Source organism: Lampetra planeri, chromosome 7 (assembly GCF_965212315.1).
Source record: "Lampetra planeri chromosome 7, kcLamPlan1.2.h2, whole genome shotgun sequence".
Lineage (NCBI taxonomy): Eukaryota > Metazoa > Chordata > Hyperoartia > Petromyzontiformes > Petromyzontidae > Lampetra > Lampetra planeri.
In genome coordinates this window covers 1,176,099-1,198,281 of record NC_136113.1, presented here as the reverse complement: position 1 = coordinate 1,198,281, position 22,183 = coordinate 1,176,099, and the positions used below count along the sequence as shown (strand labels likewise).

The 22,183-nt window shown below is 45.4% G+C and overlaps 1 protein-coding gene across 7 annotated transcripts in view; it reads right to left on the bottom strand.

The window, feature by feature from the left end:
- The window catches only part of LOC144719721 (F-box only protein 34-like), a 51,059-nt gene that overhangs the window by 13,805 nt on the left and 15,071 nt on the right, over positions 1-22,183 (bottom strand). For 2 of the 7 annotated variants that reach the window (XM_078595882.1, XM_078595877.1), the window contains exon 2: positions 878-1,071. The exons of 1 other annotated variant lie outside the window; for it this stretch is intronic. In XM_078595882.1, the coding sequence (XP_078452008.1) occupies positions 878-951 (74 nt within the window). In that variant the 5' untranslated portion in view covers positions 952-1,071. Of the gene's footprint in view, positions 1-877; positions 1,072-16,128; positions 16,252-22,183 lie in introns of those variants that run through there. 4 more of the 7 variants (XM_078595875.1, XM_078595876.1, XM_078595879.1 and 1 more) reach the window with 4 other exon arrangements.

The window sequence follows — 22,183 nt, the reverse complement described above, 5'->3', positions numbered from 1 at the left end:
AGTTTAGGCAGATCTCCGCGAGTGTTCACAATTTCTCTTTCGTACAGCGAGTGTGCACAGCCTCCTGCAGAGCCCAGGCTGCCCCTGCAGCGGCACTGGCAGACAGCCCCACGCTAACAAACTACGCTGCCACTAATCACTCTCGACACGACAGCATCAAACGATGCTTAATACAGCGTCTGCAACACTGGGTAAATAATCCCTCTGGGGAAACGAAAACAGCACATCCTTGCGTACAGAGGCGAGCGTGCGCCGTCAGCTGCGAGGAGCTGTGGGGCCGGCCAGGATGAAAACGCTACCAAAAAGTAATCTTTGCTAATTCAGTTACGACGCAATCTCCACAGATTCATAAATATTAAATGCTTCACGCAGATATTGCTGCTGCCTCAACCACTTGCAACTTAACACGAAATCTGACCTCTCTAATCTTCAAACTAGTTTGTGGGGTACAGGAAAATGTCCTCCTATGTGCGATGACATGCGGGGGCACCATCATTGGCCTTTAACTCCTCTCATTCGTGGGAAGAAGCGGAACATGGCTGAAAGGATTAACTTACCACCGCTTCCAAGTTACACATCTCATCTACGCTTGGATAACTTATTGGTCGGCGTGGGCCCTGGTGCAAATAATGAAATGGGGTCCCCTTTCCAACTTCCCCCAACTTCAGAGCTCGACGCCTGTGACCCGTGCGGCCCCCAATGCCCCGGTACGATCGCACATCCTGCACACTGGATGCTCCGCCACTGTGGACAGAGCAGCGCACCACTGAGAAAGCTCAAGGCAAGGAGAGTAGCGGAGAGGGGGAACGCTGAGACAAACGCAGTGGAGCCCGGGGCAATGTCAGGGCACGGAGCGGCAAGTGCGCTTGGGCCTCACTTCCTGGCGATGATGAAGGGGCTGCTGCAGGCCGAGGGCTGTGCGGGTGAGCGCTGGCCAGGACCATGGACCATGCCGAAAGCGCACGTCGTGAGAAGCCCACGCTGCACGCATCCGCAGCTCCTACATCGTTGACAGGAGTGGCGCCCTCCCTCGCTCGTGAGCCACGCGCACTCCCCGCGACGCTCCGCGCACTGCAGGACGGAACGCACACGCACGCGCGTGCACATCGTCCGTCAGCAAGGAGCCGCTTACAAAAACTCTTCACGACACCAAGCCGATGGAGATAGGACGTCAAACGGCAGCGAGCTAAGATACATTCCACAAGGCTGTAAATATTTCTACAGCTGTTTCCACAAATGGTAAGACAATATTTATAAGACATTACTAGAGCTGAAACAGGAGAACAGGACATGTTCAGAAATACAGCAGCACGCTAAAGAAAATAACTATCAAGAAGGATTAATGTTCACTTAAGACTTTTTAGACAAGACATATGTACACGTGCATAGTAGTAACTAAAAGCAGGTCGATAGGCCACTGTGACAAATCATTTTGGAACGTTTGGGGTCAGACGCTTTCCGGAGACTTGATGTAGTTGTACCTAAAGATGATGACCCATTTTGCTGGCATAATACTTTATTCAGCTATGGGTGGTTCATTCTCAAATGAAATGAGTTTCAGAAACAACAGTGAACATGTCGCGTCTTAAGCCAAAAAAGGGGTTCAATGTGGGTTTGAAAAAAAACAAAGCCGGTGTTTTTGGCGAATGTTCCTTATGCAAGCCTAATGGCGAAAGTCCATAGGCCTGAAGCATTAATTTTTTGATTATTTATATAAACTCAACCTCTAATTCATGCATAGAGCGGTCAAGCTCTTACACCTGACGCTTGAACGCATGAACGCGTGTAACCCGTACAACAAAATCAGGCGATGCCCATCTTCACTGATAGCTCTGAGCCAGTGGTGGAGATTCCACATTCCTATCATGATGGCCACTCCATAGGTCAACCATTGTGAACTTAAAAAAAGTGGTATTTATTTTATTAACCCTTAAAAGGAAAGATGGTCTGATTCAGCCCTAGCTGATATTTGAACTTGGAACCTTACAGTTGTTAATAAAGCGCTTTTGACCACAACTGCTTGTCTAAGTGCAAGAAAAAAGCCTTTTTTCCAATTGACTGCTGGATGCTGATCACTTGCCCAATGCCACGCGAGTCTTGGGGGTGAGTCGATCTACACCTAACCAGGCTGCTCCGTGTGGGTTAGTGAAGGTGGGGAGCATAGAAGTACAGGACAATAGATTTTGTTGCACTGCCCTTTGCTTTCTATTACTGCTTCATGCATTCTCTGTTGCATGCAAAGTATGGTAACGCCCAAATGCTTTTTACACCTTGATAATTAATTTTAAACAGGCCAAGGTGCAAAATATTCAGGAGGAATGGTGACATTTTGTAAATGTGGATTTTTTTAATATGTATCTAATTAATTATTGCTTATTTACATTATGGGAGAAGACACACTTTAATCAGCTCAAACATCACCATGATATCTTGGTGACAGTATAAATAATCGACATTGTTACATTTGATGGATAATTCTCATAAAGTTAAGTTATTTCTGTGAAACGTGCCAACCATTCCCTTTATTCCCTGTACTTTTTTTCTGTCTTCATTTTTAAACCCTTTGGACACTTAACAGAACACCGAACATGGAGTTATCTAATATTTGGGCTACCCAGTGTCATTCTAATAGAAATATATCCCTCCAACAAAGAATGCACACTTACATTATTTTACGTTTCACTACCCCATTCTATTACGCATTTACAAATCATACAGAATGTACACTTACGTAATTTCGGGGTTGCAATAGCTAATGTTATATTAATAAATTGTGCAATCTGCTTCACTGTTTTCAGTGAACAAAAATATATGACGCACTCATTACCATGAAAGAACAATCCTCGAGCAAGCTATAATCGTAGAGGCGTGGCTGAGGAAGAACTGGTCTGCCCGTGCCAAGTGAGCATGCTGGCTCATTGGAACAGCTCCTCCCCATTTGGGGAGGCCTTCATCCAGCAGCAGATTGATCATGGCTGATAATGATGGACCAACCGCCTGTTCAAAGGACATTTCTAAACTACTGTGTCTTCTGAACATTTCAAACTATTAAATTTTGCAAACTAATCAGACGGACTCCATTTTACTAGGATGTCATGTGAGAAAACATTACCTCGTCTAAATTCAATTTAATTCCGATATTTGCACTTTGGTTGACATTTAATAGAAATAGACTATGTGATCGCCATGCAGTGCATTTATTAGGTACTGCAGTAATATGGATAAAATAGCGAAAACAACATTATTTCAAACGTCTACATGTCTCCCACCAATTTCAAGAAACTAAGTTCATATTCCATAATAATTGAGATGAGGTTAATCTCCTGATGAACATTGTCCAGCCCAGTTCCGGTGTCATTTGCTTACAACTTTCAATGATACATAGGCGAGGGTAACAGACCGCTTGCGGGTTTGTCGCACACACACACGATCTTTGATTAAACCACACAAGAAATCATCCATTGGGGTCATGCCAAGCAAATGCAGGGATCCACACAATTATTCCACCTTGGCCAATCCATCACACAGATTGTGTCATGAGAAATGTAGGGTGTCTAAAAACGGATCTCCTTGTATTGTACACATTACTGTACGCTGTGCACATAGGTGGTTAAAGTGACTCATCTGCGCATGTAACAGCAGACCCAAGAACAGAACAATCTTCTCAGTCTATTCAATATTAACATCAATAACGATCAAGTAGAACTTCAAAGCCCATCTGAAAACATGCCATCTTGCATGACTCGATTACACATCGGATCACATTACTTTAAAAATGGAGAGCCTTTTTTTTTATTCTGACTTTTGAGAAATCAGATTTGTTAAACTCTTCACTAGCAAGCCTCCCCAAACACCACAGCAAAAGAGTCCACAATGTAACCATAGCAAAAACACAAGGCTTTCCCCTCAGCGGCAGGTCATGTATTTTACACCTAGGCCTTCAGTGCTATCTTCCCGCAATTAAACTGCCTTCAAATAACCTCACCATGACACTAGGGCTATAGGCTATTTTCATTCGACGTAACCAGCCCATATTCAGTGACAGTAACCTTTATCGAGTGAAATAAAGTGTTTTAATACGAGGCTCAACACCTATGAGAGTTACGATACACTAATTGCAGAGAAATTAATACATGGTGACTGAAGCCATCAAGGATGTACCACTATTACGCAGTATGACAGGATGCTGCATCACAAATAGACATCACATAGCCCAAATCGATGTCATTACCAAAGAAACAAGAACAAACTCACAACCAGTCACATTTACTCGTACGACCACCAAGCAAGCAAAAATGCTGTAAAACAAAAATAACACAATCATTATTCAACAGGCTTCCCCACAAAAAAAGAACTGAAGCACTACATCTAAAAATCTAAATGTCACGAAAGAAAGTTTAAATAAATCTGAGATGATGCTACGTTACGTTCTAGCTAGTTTTACTTCAGTTAGCCAACTGGCCCTCCGATCACGCCACACGAAAAATACCAACGTAGGCGGCTAGGCCAGCTAGAAGACTCTGGCGTGTCAAAGAATCCACCCAACATGGCAAACTCGAAATCTGATTGGTTAAAGAATATGACAATCAACAACATCGTCCCCATTTGCTTCAACAGCAGAGGGGATTCACTCGACATTCTGAAGGCCTCAGGGTATATTTTTCACCCGGAGAGGTGGAAACAGCACAGGTGTAAAATCTGACTGGATAAAAGCTCTAATTTATGAGCTGGACTGGAAGCAGCACAACTGAGGGAGAGAGTAGCAATGAAATTACGTTAATAGACTGATTAAATTATACAAAATATTTTTTTTTGATTCTGAAAATCTCTAGGCCAGCAGAGAAGGCCTTGCTGGCCCTGATGGCCCGCCTCTGGGCTTGACCCAGGTGACCACCTCTTCAACGGGCACAGCAATTCAGCTGGGGTGGGGACTCCACAGAAACAGCAAACCTTTACCACGGTAAATTAACTTTCAATGTCCTCTTATCTCAACATTCGCCATGAGCTGTACACTTCCAGCTCAAGGCCTACCCAACCTGTCCATCACCTTCTTTTACGGTCTTGCAAAACAACAATCCATCTAGTTCCTGCACACGAGCTAATCTCAGCACTCCGTCTGCCCGGTTGATGTCGTGCCAGGGTGTGTTCCAATGCATTGGAAGGAAGAAGCCTAGAAGGCTGACAAAATTTGAGTGGTGCCAGTTATTTAATTTATTTTTTCCTCAGCCTAAAACCTCAGTACTCTTTCGCTACCTACCTCTTCCCTCCACCTGGCAGCGGAACTCTGCCATATTACAGCATCCTCCACAACGTGCGTGCGAGCGAATGCAGGGAAACAACAAAATCCCCATTGGACTGCTCGGCGAGGAGATGCTCCTGCTGGTGCCAACACGTCGCACTTGCACGGCATTATGTTGTCAGCAACTTCCAATTGTGCAGCCCATCACAAACTGTGCTGTTGTTGTAAGAGCTCTGTTTAATCAATGAGAGACCCCATAAGCCTCGTTTTCATGTTTCAATCCCCAACGGCACTTGACGTATTCCAATAAGCATTCTTTCCATGCAGGGAAGAAAATGGGTCTTTCATATTAATTTGAGTGTGTAGCTTTCTTTATCATGAATGAGGGATTCCTTGTTGTTAAGCATATGTCAGTGGCCCTTTGTAGCTCAAAAACAAGGTTGAAAAATACCTCTCACAGACAAGAATACAATCACTCTCATAGAGCGCAGCTAAGTAAGGCATTGGGCACAGTAGTGCCCAAAGTTTCCCCCATTATGTGTGCTGAAGTAATGGCCAAGAACAACACTAACACAGAATAAAACTCAAAAGGATTGTGTTGGCGGTGGTGTAGCAGAGCAGAATGAAAACACTTCACTCGGGTCGACTTTCACATTTCTCTATAAAATAGACCTTTATAAGGTAAATGTTTCTCAGAGATGTAGCGCAAACTTTTTAGAAGACAATGAGAGAACAAGTCACAAAGTGATATAAACAGCAGGGTCATCGGTCTGTCCAGAACAAAGCACCAGGAAGTTCCGAATACATTTCTTGAAAAAGGAATGGAAACCCGCACTGCGCCTTATTTGGCCAAGCCACTGAACGCAGCAGAAGCCACCACTTTGGCATAGACAGTAAGGCACGACACAGACTACAGTCAAACTCATACCACTACACAAATGTACATGCTCATGGAGTCCAAGTCCTTAGACGAGTGCTCCTCTGAAAATACCTGCCCTAATGACCCCTGCCAAGGCACAGGATTCTCCCTTCAGGGTTGTTTGAAGGAAATCTTCCACCTCAGAGACAATGAGTGACTGCTTAATTTTCTTCACAACACCACAATGCCAACAGCACAGAGGGAGTGAGGAAGGGTCTGGATGCAATGAAGAAAGAAAAGGCTGCCGGCAGAGATGGTATCCCCCCCAGAAATCCTCCATCACTTAGGCCCTCGGGGACTCCAATGGCTGGCAAACCTGTACACAAAAACCAAGAAAACTGGATGCATCCCAAAAGCATGGCGGGAGGCGATGGTCATTGCCATACCCAAACCAGGCAAGCAAACTGAAGACCTGGGAAGCTATAGGTAGATACCATTCCTGTGCACGGTCTATAAACTTCAGGAAAACATCATCCTCTGGAGAGTCAGCTTCCTCGTTGAGTCAGTAATCCCTGAAGAACAAGTGGGATTTCGGCCTTGACGCAGCTGCTGCGATCAAATTTTGGGCCTTGCGACACACACCGAGGTCAGATTTCAGAATAAATCCAAGACCGGCGCAAGCCTTTGATGATTTTTCATCGGAACGACGACATAGTCTGGATTAACGGCTTGATAAGTTCACAGGGATCATTGCCTGCCTCAAACAATACACCTGAAACGATGCTAAGCAATAGGTGACTGCGTGTCTATATGGGCAACAAATCCAGCTCACCCCGGTTCAATAATGGATTGCCACAAGGTTCAGTACTCGTGCCAATGTTCGTCAATGTCTATATGAGCGACATGCCACCCACCAGGTTACGCAAATTGGTATTTGCAGATGACCTTTCCAAGCAACACAAGCAGCCACTATTAACATCGAATCCACTCTGAACCAAGACATAAACACGATGGAGGAATATTTCCAGAAATTGAGGCTCAAGCCAAATCCCCACAAAACAACAGTTACTGCATCTCATTTTGATAATAGGAGCACCCAAGCACACTCTGAAAGTAATCTTCTGCGGCAACACTGTGCGACAGGACTCCACTCCAACATATCTCGGAGTGACTATCTGAAAAAGGTAGCTACCAAGACCAAAACAAAACAAGGGATCAACCTGAAACAGACACTGGCAAGCACAAGCTGGGGAGCAGCAATCAGCACCAGTGTTACAGACATCAACAATGGCCCTTGTGTACTCTGTAGTCGAGTAGTGTGCACCAGTATGGGCCAAGGTCACACTTGGCTTGTTGATGTCTAACTGAACACTGCAATGGGTTGTATCACTGGAACCCTCAAGTCGACCCCAACACCCTGGCTGGCCATACTATCACAAATCTCTCGCCCACCCATCTGCCAAAATGCTGCAACCCTCTGGGAACTCCTACAAATCAAGGAAAACAGTTGCCTTCCAATTCGTCAGGACCTTAAAAATGTCCCCCGGCATCGCTTGAAGTGACGCAAAACCTTTTTGGACCCATGAATTAACCTTCAACAATGCAAGTTCAACAGCAATGAAGCTTGGGGAGTTGAGTGAAGTTTAAAATAACTTGCAAACAAACATCTTGTGAAAGACCCAACGCAGAAGAACCCCGAGTTTGATCTTCCACGAAGCTCATGGTCCACCCTAAACCACATCCGCACCAACCATGAAACCATGGCAGATACCTGATACGCAAATGGAAAATTAAAAACTCCAGTGTTGTGCGACTGTGGTCATCCAGAACAGACCATACAACCTATAACAACGCAATGGCCGATCCACAAACACGAAAAAGACATCACAGCGATGATGATACACTCCGCTACCCCTGATGCGGTTAACTGGCTTGACCACCTGAATGTGAAATTGTAGTTGTTGCTCTGCATCTACATCAGCCGTACAAAAAAAGAAGACTGCTTAATGGCTGCCATTAAACCTCCAAGCCCAAGGGAGTTGTGCCACACTATATTGAAGTTTACTAGCCTGCAGCACCTTTGGCCCTCCCCTTCCCCATGGCAACCTCCCAAAAAGCAGCAAATTTTGGTGCCAAATTGTCTGTGGATGATATTGTTCAGACACTTGACTACAACTGGTAATAGAACAAACGCATAGAGCATCAGGCCGGATCAGCTGACACATGCTGCATTCCTTCAGGCCTTTCCAACTCGTGCCGAGGCATTCCTTGAACGGCCCAGTACAGCATGGGTTGTCCCAATATGAGTTGTGGGCTTAGCCCTTCCCCTCCATACACTTCAACCCCTTGCCAATGGCATTTAAACGTTTAACATACACTTGGGTTAGTCTAAGCTGTCCCAATATAATACATACAAATTCCTGAATGTTTTATAATAAGAACATGGCTTTGAAGTCTAACCTATGCTACAGGCATCATTAATAGCTCAGTCTCTTCCGTGTTGAACCTGTAACATTTTCACTGATTCCGAGTGCAGTCTGTCTGACAGCGGCAGACCCCTAAGCAAAACGAAAAATCCACACAAATCGGTTGCTTGGTCTGGATACAGATCGCAGGCTGTTGTGAGAACGTGGCCTATAACGTGCTCATGGGAACTCGGCTACAGAAAGCGTCGGCCACTGTGTATATCCTCATCCCGTGCTTGTGTACGTTCAAACATGGCTACTAGTGTGATTGTACGGGGCAGCCTTGTGCCCCAAAGCAGCCAGCAACACAAAGAAATGGGCTCTGTGCCCGGGTGAACAGCTTTTCCAAACAGGAAGGTACCAACCTACACAAATCAGTTTTTTATTATTATGGTTGTTTTACACTTCTCGTTTGTCGCTGTTCCACTACGCAATAAGAAATATCTTTGTTTAATAATGTAGGGAAAATTTTCGAAAAGATATAACCTTTCCGTATGTGTGCGTTTTCTAAATGTACTAAAATGTACTTAGTTTCATGGCACATTCTAGGATTATCAGCAGTGTCCTTAACTGGTTAAAATAGACAGAAGTTACAAGGTTATCAGAATACATTAAATGGTTATAACCAGTGAAGAAGCCTTTCTAATCAGTCCCGATTGTATATGTGTTAAACAATCATTCACAGCCCTTTGCTCATCCACTGTTGGGGGGATGTTTAACCATAATTCACATTGCTGGTCAGTGAGGTAGTCAAAGGGGGATTTAACTCAGGTTCCCTGGTTCAATGTGCAGGGAACTAAGCACTACACCACCATGGCTTCCCACAATAAACTGTGCAATAAACCTTTCTGAAATAGAAAGGTTGTACTCTTTGGGTCTTTCGGTAAAGTCACGTAGATTGAAAAATTATCAAATAAAAAATCACGAAGTTTTGATCGCAACACAAGCAATCGTCTTCAGGTGAAAAAATACAGCAGGCGGACTGCTGAGGCAGGAAGAAATACAGCGAGAGAGCTACTTTGCAGCCAAAGGTTATATAGGTTTGAGATGGGTACAACCCAAGGGTAAGTGGGCAGGGCTAGAGATGGAAGAGCGGCCATTGTATTGCAAGAGATTAGCATGTCAATCTGTTAATGTAACCCCATGGTTACGGTGCTGAAGAAGCCATTGTATTGCTCGAGATTAGAGATAAGCATGTCAATGTGAGACAGCTCCCGCAGCAGCGGCTGTGTTAATAAGACATTCACCCTATTAAACAACGAGCTCACTGCCGCATCGAAGAAAAAAGGAGCAACAGCTAGCTATGTTAGAAAGGTTGTACAAAATGCATTAAACACAACCACATCTGTATTGAAAATATAGACACACGATTGGCGTTGAAGGATTTTAAGCGGTTAAATAACTCAAAGCCTATTACTCTACATTGAGCGCATTCACATTGGTCCCCACATGTCAGCAGTCCTAAAGCTTCTGGACATTTTCCCCATCTCAACACAAATTACCCAGTTGGCAATATGACAACGGTTCTCTTATGAGGTGGCATAAAATAAACCACACTGTCATGTTGTTCTAAGTGGCCGAACATCTGAAATAGCTTCGTTGTCTGCACGCTTGCCTGCCACAATGCAATTCAAAGTGGTTTGATTTGCGTCGGATATAGTTATTTCGAAGGCACTGCTAAAGCATGCAATGTCATGGACATTGAATAATTAAGATAATAAGCATGTCTCTCATCGTGTAAGGCAATACCCTAAACATAAAGTGTGTCCACTAAATACATTGTAAAAAATATTGCCCTTTACTAACTAGTGACATGGGTAACCTTTGAAATTCAATTAATTTTAATGGGTTGTCGCATTATTAAGGACACAACTCCAATCACTCTGGACTATATACAAAAAGTTGCCTTTTCAACGAAACTCTAATTTAAAGATTATTCCTGTAGCAGTTACCCTGAATATTTTTTATAGACCATTAGTGGACCTAGTTGCAGCCAGAGCCACATCGATTTTTTTCAGTTTTGCGTTCAATGCTCAACATTCAGCTAAAATGAGCTAGAGTGCTTTCCAGCAGCTTGACACGGACGTGAATTATGAGCGCAATAATTTTTGCAGTGCTTTGGAATCAGGGAATAATGATCTTGTAAAATATTACTTTAATAATTTGTACATACATAGCATGCATTAGGATAACAGAGCCAAGTAAAATATGTTCTGTTGTAGATTGCCTTAAACCTAACTTTTCTTTGTGTATGTACAGCATAAGCAGATGCATTTCACAAGCTGGTTAATTTCATGTTCTGCTTACATAATCCTTCCAAAAATCTGACATTGCAGGTTGGTTAAAATCAATATTGATCCCTCTTGCTTCCATGCATTTTCAAATCCCCATGTGGTGTCTAACGCTGCCTTCCCATGAGCACATACTAGAGCGCTTGGTTGGTTTGGGAACTAGTGAGTGGCTGAGCCCGGATCCCCTTGGCAGCCTGTGGGCTAGGGCTGAACGATTAATCGATTTCAAATCGAAATCACAATTTTAAACAATGCGATTAGCAAATCGCAAAGGCTGCCACTTTATGCGATTTGAAAAGTCCTATTACTTTCTTATTGGAATTGTTTTATTTGTTATTATTATTTACTTTATTTATTTAACTTAACAATTGTTCTATGTTCGATTGTTCTATTTAAATTATGAGAATATATAGAGCAGTTCACATTTTGCAAGTATCATGTGGTAATGCTCCATCACATGTGTTAAATATATTACACAGTGAATATTGAACTGAAGCTTGACTTTAAAAAAATGTAATTGCAAATCAAATCGCAATATCTGTCAGAAAAATCGCAATTAGATATTTTCCTCAAATCGTTCAGCCCTACTATGGGCTGTATCCACACCACGCAACCCACTCACAATCTCCCTTTACTAAGGGGGGCTTCCCGCTTTCAGTAAAGCCAAACTCGGAACTAGTTGTGAGGGCGACGCAGAAAAGATGCACAATGTTAATGGTGTCCCTTGTCTCGGGTCAGCTTCATTGGTGGAAATTACAAAAATAGCCGAAGCTGACACACAAGCTGAAACTCGTTAAAAATAAATAAAATACCATCACTATCCCTGGCTGTGGATGGAGGCGATAGCCCACAATGGGACAGGACCCGAGCCATGCTGGTCTACTCGAGGAGTATTCCTGTGAACCACCGCCAAAGCTGAAAGTGGACAGTCTCCTCAGCAAAGGAGCTTCATCAGTGAGCTGGGCGGCCTGTGGGAATCAAGGCAATTGAGTGCCCGTGGGAATGCATCACTCGAAAAGACATCAGCTAGTTGTCATCATGACCATTTAGCAGTCAGACTTTGCACTGTTGGCCTAATCAGTAAAGACATCCATGATTGGTGGGAATTACCATGTGCTTGTGGAGTGGTACATGCATCTCTACAGTATGTATCGTTTTAATGGCACAAAACACATTCCACATTGTAAATTTAAACTATGGTACTGGCAGAAATTATCAAGCTCATAATGGACTCGCAATACAGTATACAGAACACTTCCCTGTTCTATTTTGCCACGACCTCACCATGCTCGCAGGTTGTGAAAAAGCCACAACAGTCATCAGGTTCCACCTGCAGGCATGAGATAAAGGTCACAAACGCAGAACCACACGGTTCCTTTCTGAGGCTCGCATTTTGATATCTCGACAGTGAACTTCCCACCCTTATGTGCGAGCTGCTTGTGACCACTGCACGCAAGACTTTTCCTATCGAGGTGGGCAGCTTGGGTTTCCTAGTCAGCCATGCCAATGTACTGTACACACAAGGCTTCTGTGACTCCGGTCACTACTGTGCACAGACCCGAATGACAAGAAATCCTACCAAGGTTTCCCGAATACAACATGGAGCAATAAAACCGGATGTCTAAGTGCTATTGAGTTCATGCTAATTAATGGCAGATGTGTTAACCCAGTATGAAATGCACTTTTGCCAAATATAAGTCTTGTATCAGTGAAAAATGGAATGCTGTGAAGGTGTGTCCATCACAAATGTTGACAATAAATGCGTTTTGCATATCACACCTTGCTATGTTTAAGACTACGGTTAATTCACAATGCGATCAGAAGCTAATCTTTTGACTACCTACGCAGGAAAGTACAGGCTGGGGTTCAGGGTTTGTTTAAATTACTTCTGCTTATTCTTTGGTTCTTTCGGTAAAGTCACGTAGGTAGAAATCAAATCAAATAAATCACGACGTTTCGATCGCAACACAAGCGACCATCATCAGGCGGAACCGATACAGCAGGACAACTGATGATTTAGGAGAAAGATCTGTTAACAACTTTTTACTTTTGCTTAGTCAGTAAAACGGACCACTGCATCCCATAATGGCACGTTACTCAACATACATGTACTCATCAGGGGGCCACCAAAGCAATGTTACCAATGCTCCATCCCTTCCCCGATCATAAAAACAAATACAGTTTCCAAAACACACAATGTGTTCTTTACATTTTCAGTTCGTCACTTATATTAACAGCCTGCTAGTGTAGTGGGTCCCATGGAGGCAGACACTTGTAACTTGGAGGCAACACGCTTATTATACACCCCAATAGAGTAACTACATAAACACTCGGGATAACTATATGGTAACTACCACGGAGCCAGACCTCAACAAGGTCACTATATAAAGGGGTCAGGTCAGTAAAGTACTGCCTGACCCACGATGTCGAATGTGACGACCGAAGCCCGAAGAGCAAAGAGCGTAGCATGGCGGGTTGATTCCAGAAGACAGGCAAGAACGCTCCTGGGACTGCCCTTTTATCCTCCTGAGCGTGGCCTCGCTCCGCCCTTGACCGCACCCCCTTCGGGATCTTCCCAGAAGGTTCTGGGACCTTACATCACCTATCACTTGGGTCCCCTTCTGGCCCCCGGCCTTATCCTCTGCAGGTCACGTGCCCTCTTGGGTTCACCTAGACTGTCACATATGCCATACGTACTCTGGTGACAGAGAGAGGCTCTAAGACGCACAGTTACACTCTTCCCTCAATAGCTGGCGTAACACCATTGTGACTCAATATATGTCCATACTCTTTGGTTCTTTTGGTAAAGTCACGTAGGTATAAAAATAAAATATACCTATTCTCAGGTTTTTTCGGTAAAGTCACGTAGGTAAAACATTAAAAGTAATGAAAGTAAAATAAAACAAAACAAAAATAAAAATAAAATTCACGACGTTTCGGAGGCAACACAAGTCTCCGTCATCAGGTGGGACCGTCACAGCCAGATTAGCTGCATCAAGTGAAGCAATGATTCAAGATGTAATCCCTTATAAGCATTACTTTTAATGTTTTACCTACGTGACTTTACCGAAAAAACCTGAGAATATGAATCATTGCAGTCACGAAAGCTTCAAATCTAAAATATACCTACCTGACTTTACCGAAAAAACCAAAGAGTATGGATTGCTGCAGTCACGAAAGCTTCAAATCGAGATTTAATATATGTCACTACCCTAGTAACATGCTTTTTGGACTCAACACTTGTGCCAGGTATAAATAAAGTTGAACCAATGTGGTGACTCCTACTGGTTTAAATGTCACACCCAATACTTTTGCTTAAAATAAGGAAAGAACGGTCTTATAATTCAGACAATATGTATAGCCTGTGAGGAGCAGAGCGCAGCTCTGGAAGTTCCATTATTAGATTGTACTTCTGATCATTGCTCCCTTTCTCCACAAACCGCAGAGCAGCAATTGAAAATATGGTAAAAAAAATACAAGCTCCACGTGCACTCAGGGCGTCGGCAGTTACTGAAGAAGCTCGAACAGCACGTGGAGGTCAGAATCGAACATCACACCAAATTGAAAACACATTCAAGAGCTATGCACAGCGCAACTGTGATAACCTACCCAGCATGGCCAAAAAAACCCCCCACAACCTGCGATGCTTGGGGAAGCTCTCACTGAGCAGCGGACTAACAAGGGACTGTATATGGAGTGCATCACACTATGTTACATACAGTGTTCGTTTAAATAAAAGTATTGCACAAAGTTTCGCACCTGTGCACAGCAAGTGCAGGTTCCACGCAGTTTCTAACAGGCACGAGTAATCTTGATGTGCCGTGTGCCAGTCTGTTCTCGCTTCACACTGCCTGCATACAGATGTTAGCATCCCACATAACAAGAGGTCCTCTGTAATAAGGCTCAACCCGTAGGACCGTTTGAAAGAAAAGCATTCACCCAGCACAACAAAGACGTCGCCACGTAACAACTGCCCAGCATACCATGACCACAAGCCAGGTACACGATCTTCATCGATGCATTTCAAGCGATTCCACACTCCACCGCGTTTTACTTGGCTCCTCTGCTCAATCGTTTCCTTCCGTGTCGTGCCGGGCAGCGGCTTAAAACAGCGACGATTGCACACGCGCGGCAAGCGACAGCGCTGCCCCGGGTCAGATGCTACTCACATCTCTGCCTGTGCTGTTGTGGGGCACACAATGTCATTACTGAAGTGACGGGCAGGCGGGAGGACACCTTATCTGGGCCGGCTGCTGCCCGGGCAGCTCAAGTCTTGGCTGTCCTCTCCTTACCCACCGCACTCGTGAGCTTTATTCCACGATTGCCATCAGTGGCGAGCTGAAGCTGTCCTGAACTCACCGCCATTCAACCCACACACGGACCAGAGTGGGTTAAAGTAGTCAAACGTCACCCATGGCTGGGCACGGTGGTGTAGCAATGTCTTCATCCAGGCAATTTACAAAGGGATGACATTCATGATGTTACACATTTGCTGTTTACTGTGGAATCAAAACATACCATTGCATGCCATTTGCGCTGTATGGGTTGCTGTTGGACTTGCGCTGTATCGCTAACCAATTAATTCTGCCACATTAAACACAACATCTACAACACTTGACAGTGCAACAACCGGTCGCCACCGCTGACCGCGATAGGCAATGCAATTCAGCGAACACAGCAGCCACATGAGCAGTTCGGCCCCACAGAACGATGCGCACACGGACCGCATCACCACCCGGAGTGTGTCCCATCTCGTTATTTATCATAAACTACGCGGGGTAGAGTATTAACATGGGTGCCCACCATGTACAAACAAGTTGTTGTGTTATCGGCTGCTACGTCGTGCGACTACGTAGTTCTGCACAAATTGCAGTGTCGTAAAATCAAGTACTGTACCGTACTTCTATGCTTCCACGTCTATGCCCCCCCCCACGCCGCCTGCACCAACCTGCTCGGAGCAGCGTCAAGTGCGGACGGTCAAGCAACCTGCACGGCGTAGGGAGTGGACTGAACAAGGGCTGTCGTCTACCATTCGTGCACTCTCAGCCAACAGCTCTCGCCGCACACCTCTCAGGCCACCCTGAACCATGACAAACAACAAAAAAACCTTACAAGGGTGGGTGGTGGGTGGGTGCAAGAGGCATTGCGCAAGCCGTTCGACCAGTAAACATTCGCGGGCGGCCGATCGCTACGGGCCTAATGGGTCGGCACCTAGCAAGCACCCTGCCGTGTCTCTCTCTCTCGTGGTGGTGGTGGGTGGGGGGAGACACACACCGGCGTTCAGGCCACGCTTGGCCGCCACCGGCCCGCGAGCCACCCGCGAGCCACGTACCTCGCGCCTCGCCCCGGGCCGCGGGCCCCGCTCTCTCGGCTCGCTCCCAGCCGAGCGTGACGCCCCGCCCCCTGCACGAGACCACGCCCCCTACACGACGCCCCGCCCCACGAGCCGCCAACTCCTCCCACTTTGGGGTCCCCCCCCCACCAGCGCGCGGTTGCTACAAGCGCCGCCCCCACGCACGCGAGGCCCAACCCATAACCCCCCCCCCCCCTTTCGGTCCGGCGGACACCGGCGCGCTCGGGAACCAATGGGAGCGCTTTGTCTGCGGCGATTCCCTTATAAGGACCAGTGAGGCTCGGGAGGGGGCGGGGGTAACGGAGTCTCCGAGCCTGCGCCTAAGCACCCCGCCCCCCCCCCGCCCCCCTCGCCCCGCCCCTCTTCCTTGTCCCGCCGTCCCCACTGCTTTAAAGCGCCCGCCGGGCTCAGGCTGAGCGAGGAATGGCCAAACCAGTTCGGGTGAAATAACCTGTGGTGGGCAGCCAACGCCGAGCGCCTGCGTTTGGGCTGTGCGCAGGAAGACGACAAGGGGCTGACCGGCGACACGAGCGTCAGTGTCGGATGGATCCCCCCCATAAGCCGTGGCACGTCCACGCGACTCAGCAAGCGGTTGGGAGTCCTGGGCCAGAATGACGCCCCCACTCACTCCATGCCACTTTTAATAAGCCATTGCGTATCGTCAGCAGCCGCCACGGGATATTACGTCCGAGGTTCATGCACGGATTATGCCATGAATCACCAGACCGACATTAAACTGCTCCAATGAGCTGTGTTTACTACATTACCACGATACAGTGTCCCAACGAAAGATAATATCGGTGAAAACATGTCGAGGTCGCTTTGTGAGTATGTGGCGGTGAATTAAACCATGGGGGAGATGTCTGCATGGGTAAGGCGGCGACTCGTGACTTAAACAAAAGAGTTACTTTCTGCGGAGCCCAAAGTAGCGCCTGGGGGCATCGCTACCACCCCACAGGAGGACGACACCCCTGGTGCTTAGCTGCTATCACATACAGTATGAATAAATCACACCGAATTAGCGCCTCCGCCATACATCAGCGGCTGGCTCCACGCTCCCTGCCTGCCTGCCAACAGCGAACGTGGAGGGAAGGGAGGGCACGAGCCAATACCATAACCCACTCACCCACTCACTCACTCCTCTTCCTGCAGGGCTCAACCCCTCGTGTCAGCCCAGATATTGGCGGCGCAGCGTGCTTGTGAACACGCGTTCGAATGCACCGTCAAGTTTCAACGTCACGCATCCGACCGTCACACACGCCCAGGACCCATTTGAAGCCACCACACACAGGGCAGCCTCTTTGCACGGCGTCAGAGTCGCTAATTAGGTGCACATAGAACCCCACTCGCACGCGTGACAGCACGGTTTGCGGAGAGACGGTCATTGAATGTGTGCAAGTTCTGTTGCATGAACAAGTTAGGTCATTTTACAGCACCGCTAAAAATATCAGAGCACTTTCTTTCAAATAGACTGACAGCGTTATAGGAGGAAAGAAATAAAGAACTGCACGTGCAAATTACAAGAATATCTATGGAAAAAAATCCCAGCGTTTCAGAAGGCGTGAATCTAAAGTTATAGAAAGTGCCCCCCACCCCGATGTGGGGGTTGATCCAACAGGTTTATAACAATTGTCGACCCCCCCCCCCCACTACAAAAAAAAAGTATGTTGTAGGCATATATGCCTACACACCCTCCATACAAGTCAGTAGTATCTGCAGACATTGGTGGAGAGGATATATGTGGGGGCGACGGGAAAGGCGTGAAGCGCTGAGAAGCCCTGAGAATTTCGGCGGCGAGTGGCCGCCGAAATTCTAATTCACTAAAATGGGTCATACACTAGACATATACTACACTAATGGATGTAAACCAGACTTTTTTGTTTATTGTAGCCGCAACAAGTTAACATACTTTACAGTGCCAAGGTCACATTGTCGTGGAAATGATTCCTAAACAATTCAGATTTCAATGACAAAGGGAATAAAGTCCCTCTTGGAATGTATCAGAACTTACTCTTTAGGATTGAGATCACTCCCGTGCTGAAAGTACACTGCGATTCAACATAAACCTTCCAAATTATCCCAGCCCTGCACACACCCATGGGAACGTACCCGACTGCCAAATACCTACGCCGAAACACGTGCATTGTGAGGTCAGAGCATTGGCTGATTGGTTGGCTCTTTGCAGGGAGAGAATGAGCCTTCGTACAGTACTTAAAATACCAGTATGTCTGACGAAGTCTGCAATCGGTGCATTATTACCCGCTATGACAAATGGATCAGAAACAGACACTTGTAAATGCAAATGTAACAACAGCTTTAAAGTGTGTAAGGAAGGCTAGCTTGATGCAGGTTTGAAATTACAATGAGAGACAGGAAGAGGAATACGTGGATTGGGGAAACGACACACAAATTGGAAAGATGAAGGCAAGTGAGCTAGGGCAGGATGCACGGCGAGAATGAATGATGGCCGACAGACGATAATGGTCACAGAATGGTAACCAGAGGAGTAAAACACGCGAAAGACATGGACAACCCGCATGAAGTTGGAATCATGAGACCAGCTTGCAGACAGGAGTGAGAATAATTGTGGGATGGCATAGTTGCATGGGATGAAGATGGCGTGGGAGGGGTGATTCATCCCGTATCATGGCTGATGATGATCAGATTGAATATGAAGCGCTATACTATATTAGCATGCACTGCCCAATAAGCGAACAGGCTAACAGCACTACAAAGCAGCCCGTTTTACCAGCCTGTTCAGCAGAGGCTTGTGCTGTTCAAAGTTCGCACACGTGGCTAATAGCCATGACACACTTTTAATTTATGTAAAAATATTTTTTTAGTACGGCACTGCATTGTACGTATGTTGACCTTTTTCGCACCGTACGTAGGCAATCGTGCTAAACAGAGGTGCGGAAGGCCAACAATCATAATCAGTACGTGTTTGAAGAGACAGCACATGGAATTATTATTGATTTGTAGAGTATCTTGACTCCAGCTCACAACTGTGCTTAACAAGACTTTACAAAAAAGCACTCCAACTTAAACCACTTCGATATAACACCAATGCCATTACAGTCATCATCATCATCAGCCAAGGTCAATCCACTGCTGGATGAATGACTCCCCAAGCCGCTGCCATATCTCAAGATCCTAAGATTCAACAGCCATTACAGTAATTATAAACAGCATTCTCCGTGTAGTGAAACATGAGCACACCATGCGTATCTCCATTCTGGTGAAGTGTTTAGCAGGGTGTGCTGCTGGCACTGTTGAAGCCCGTGCGAAGAGTTAACATCTTGCAATTTGAGGATGTCCTACAGACATTTCTTCTTTCAACTGGTGTCCAAAAGAATGTCGAGTCTAAAATTTATTGTGGGAGTAGAGAAGTGGTGCGGTGGTTAACGCACTGTGCTATTAAACAGGCCACCTAAATGGTATTCTCTGCCATGACTCGCATCAGTTATCAGGGTGACATTTGAACCTGTCCTGCCCCCACCCCATTCACCAAACCGCACTGGCAAGTTGAGTGAAGTACGGTGAGGGAAGACACTCATGCGGTAGTGGCTTTACAAAAGGGCTGTAAATCTTATTTACCAATATAAATGAAGATGGACAACACACAAATAATGTTGCACCAATTTCTCAGCCCTGAGAAAGCTGGAAGATACTTAACAGTTGATTTATACAAAAAATGAGATTATCTTAATCTAATTCCATTTAAATAAGTATAGATAATAAACAGCATTCTCCAAACGAACCTTATGGCGGGACCCCAGGGTCCCATAAGCCCCCGGCTCTCGCATAAACTGCGTTGCGACGTCATTTTATGTCTGTTGAAGGCGAACGATACGGCAATATATTCCCGTCGACGAGCTCTACACAAAGCGCTAATCAAATTTCCAAGTTTTGTCTATGACTATGGCAATTTTGGCAACGCTGGGTGCTTGGTGAAGAACGAGAGGATTGATTTCTGGTGGGTCGCGGCGTTTATGTGCGCGGTGGGCCAGAGTCGCCCAAAATAAGTTAATTAATTATGATTTTGACTTCCGTTTGTACGGGACCCCGGGGATCCACCATAAGGTTCAAATGTACAAACTAAACAAGCCGTGAAGCCAGTCTATTAAGGCATCCTCGACAGTGATGGGGGATTCGATTCGATCGCTCAAAGAAATGCACACGAGGGAAATTACAAAAACACAAATACAGGCTTATGCTGAGCATATACACTTACTAGTTACAGTAATGTTATAAAAAATAAACATTTTAAATAGTATTTTTCACCAAACTTGTTCCAAGACAAGTTTAATTTTTGCTGAATTTCCCTGTGCATTTAATTGACGAATGCCACTGACATACCAGCTTTTATAACGTTACGATTACTGCACCTCCTTGCTGGGCCCGAATGAAGCCGATTGTCCACGGCCACAAGCCATCTTCTGTTCCACGAGTGCGTGACCAACCAAGACACAAACTTGTCTGCTCAAGCAACCACCTCTGTCTCTTTAACACCCTGTCCTGCCTCCGTGCTTGTCTGGCATGATCATTTATTTTTTGAATATCAACCAATTTCATGGACACGTTATTACCAGTAAGTGTTGAAGATGCCAACAACAATAAAAAAAATATGGATTACTTTTACATTAATGACTACCACACTACAAGTGTGGCCATGACTGAAAATACTTTACTTAAGTACCAACTGGAAGGTTCTGAAATTCGGAGCATGACTAGGACAACCTCAACAGGTCTAAGTTGTGATGACTAAAGTAATTGTAAAAAAATTGATATAAGCTAAGATTTGTCATAATTCCAATTCCAAAGCTGGGTTGAGACAATAACGCAGAGAACTTCAGGCCGGGTCAGGACCACTTGTACCGAAATTGTCACAGTAAAAAAAAATAATGATATTCAAATTGTTACCACCAATAATGTACATTAATAACTATTTAACATAAAGAATAAAATAGACATTAAAACAAATACAGGAATCCCGCGCCTCTCTTTCCAACCGCGGTTTGATGTATACACGGTTTATTTGTATACCAATATACCAACCGCGGCCTGGATATTTGAGTGTCCACGGATTAGCACGGTGTTTAGGAACTCAAATTTCGCGTGTATTACGTCATTGCATCACAGCACGATATAATTGTAATGCGTGAAGCCATGAAAGAGGTGCCATACCCACAGTAGTTTTATTTTTATATTCCAATTCCGGGAAAGGGTTAATTTGCCCTGAATCAAGGACCCGAAGCGTGGGGTGGGCTGAGCCCCTTCTCCTCCTTCTACCCAGCCCTTCCCCCATCATCTCATTGTCATCATCATCGTTCATATTCAAGGTATGTAAAGTTAATGTAATGTTTGCGTTTCATTGTGTTATTGTCTAACAACGTACTGTATGTTACTCGGTGTTTAGTTAATAAACAGGCAACTCTGTTAAGCTATGACGAGTCTAACCGTGGACGTGGTAACCTCTGACCCCCTATTTCCCATAGGCCCTGTACTTTACCGACTGCGGATTTGTCGACCGCGGCTTATTCCAGGAACCAAACCCCCCGTGGTTGGCGAGGGTGCGCTGTACTATTTACAGGACTTACCTTGGCCACACGCCGGCTAAAGTGCACGGAGGGTTGATGCAACGACGTCCATGTTGCATGAGTGACATCGTGGTGCTCATGTGACATGGTATGAAAAATATGGTTTTACCTTCACTGGCAATATTTGTCATACTTTGATACTGGCAACAAAAAGGTATCCCATGATATAGCTGCTCACCCCGAGCTATACATGCTCTGATACGTGCATTGTTCTTGTACTGTTCGCCTTTTGGCCTTCTCTGGTCTGACACTGGTGAGACTAGGCCATAAAGGCTGCTGTCTCTGGTGTAGGCCAATCAGCTTCAAATACAATGCCCAATATATTATTTATCAGAACACGTTTGTTTGCATGTTCACCACAAGTACGTGTGGTTAA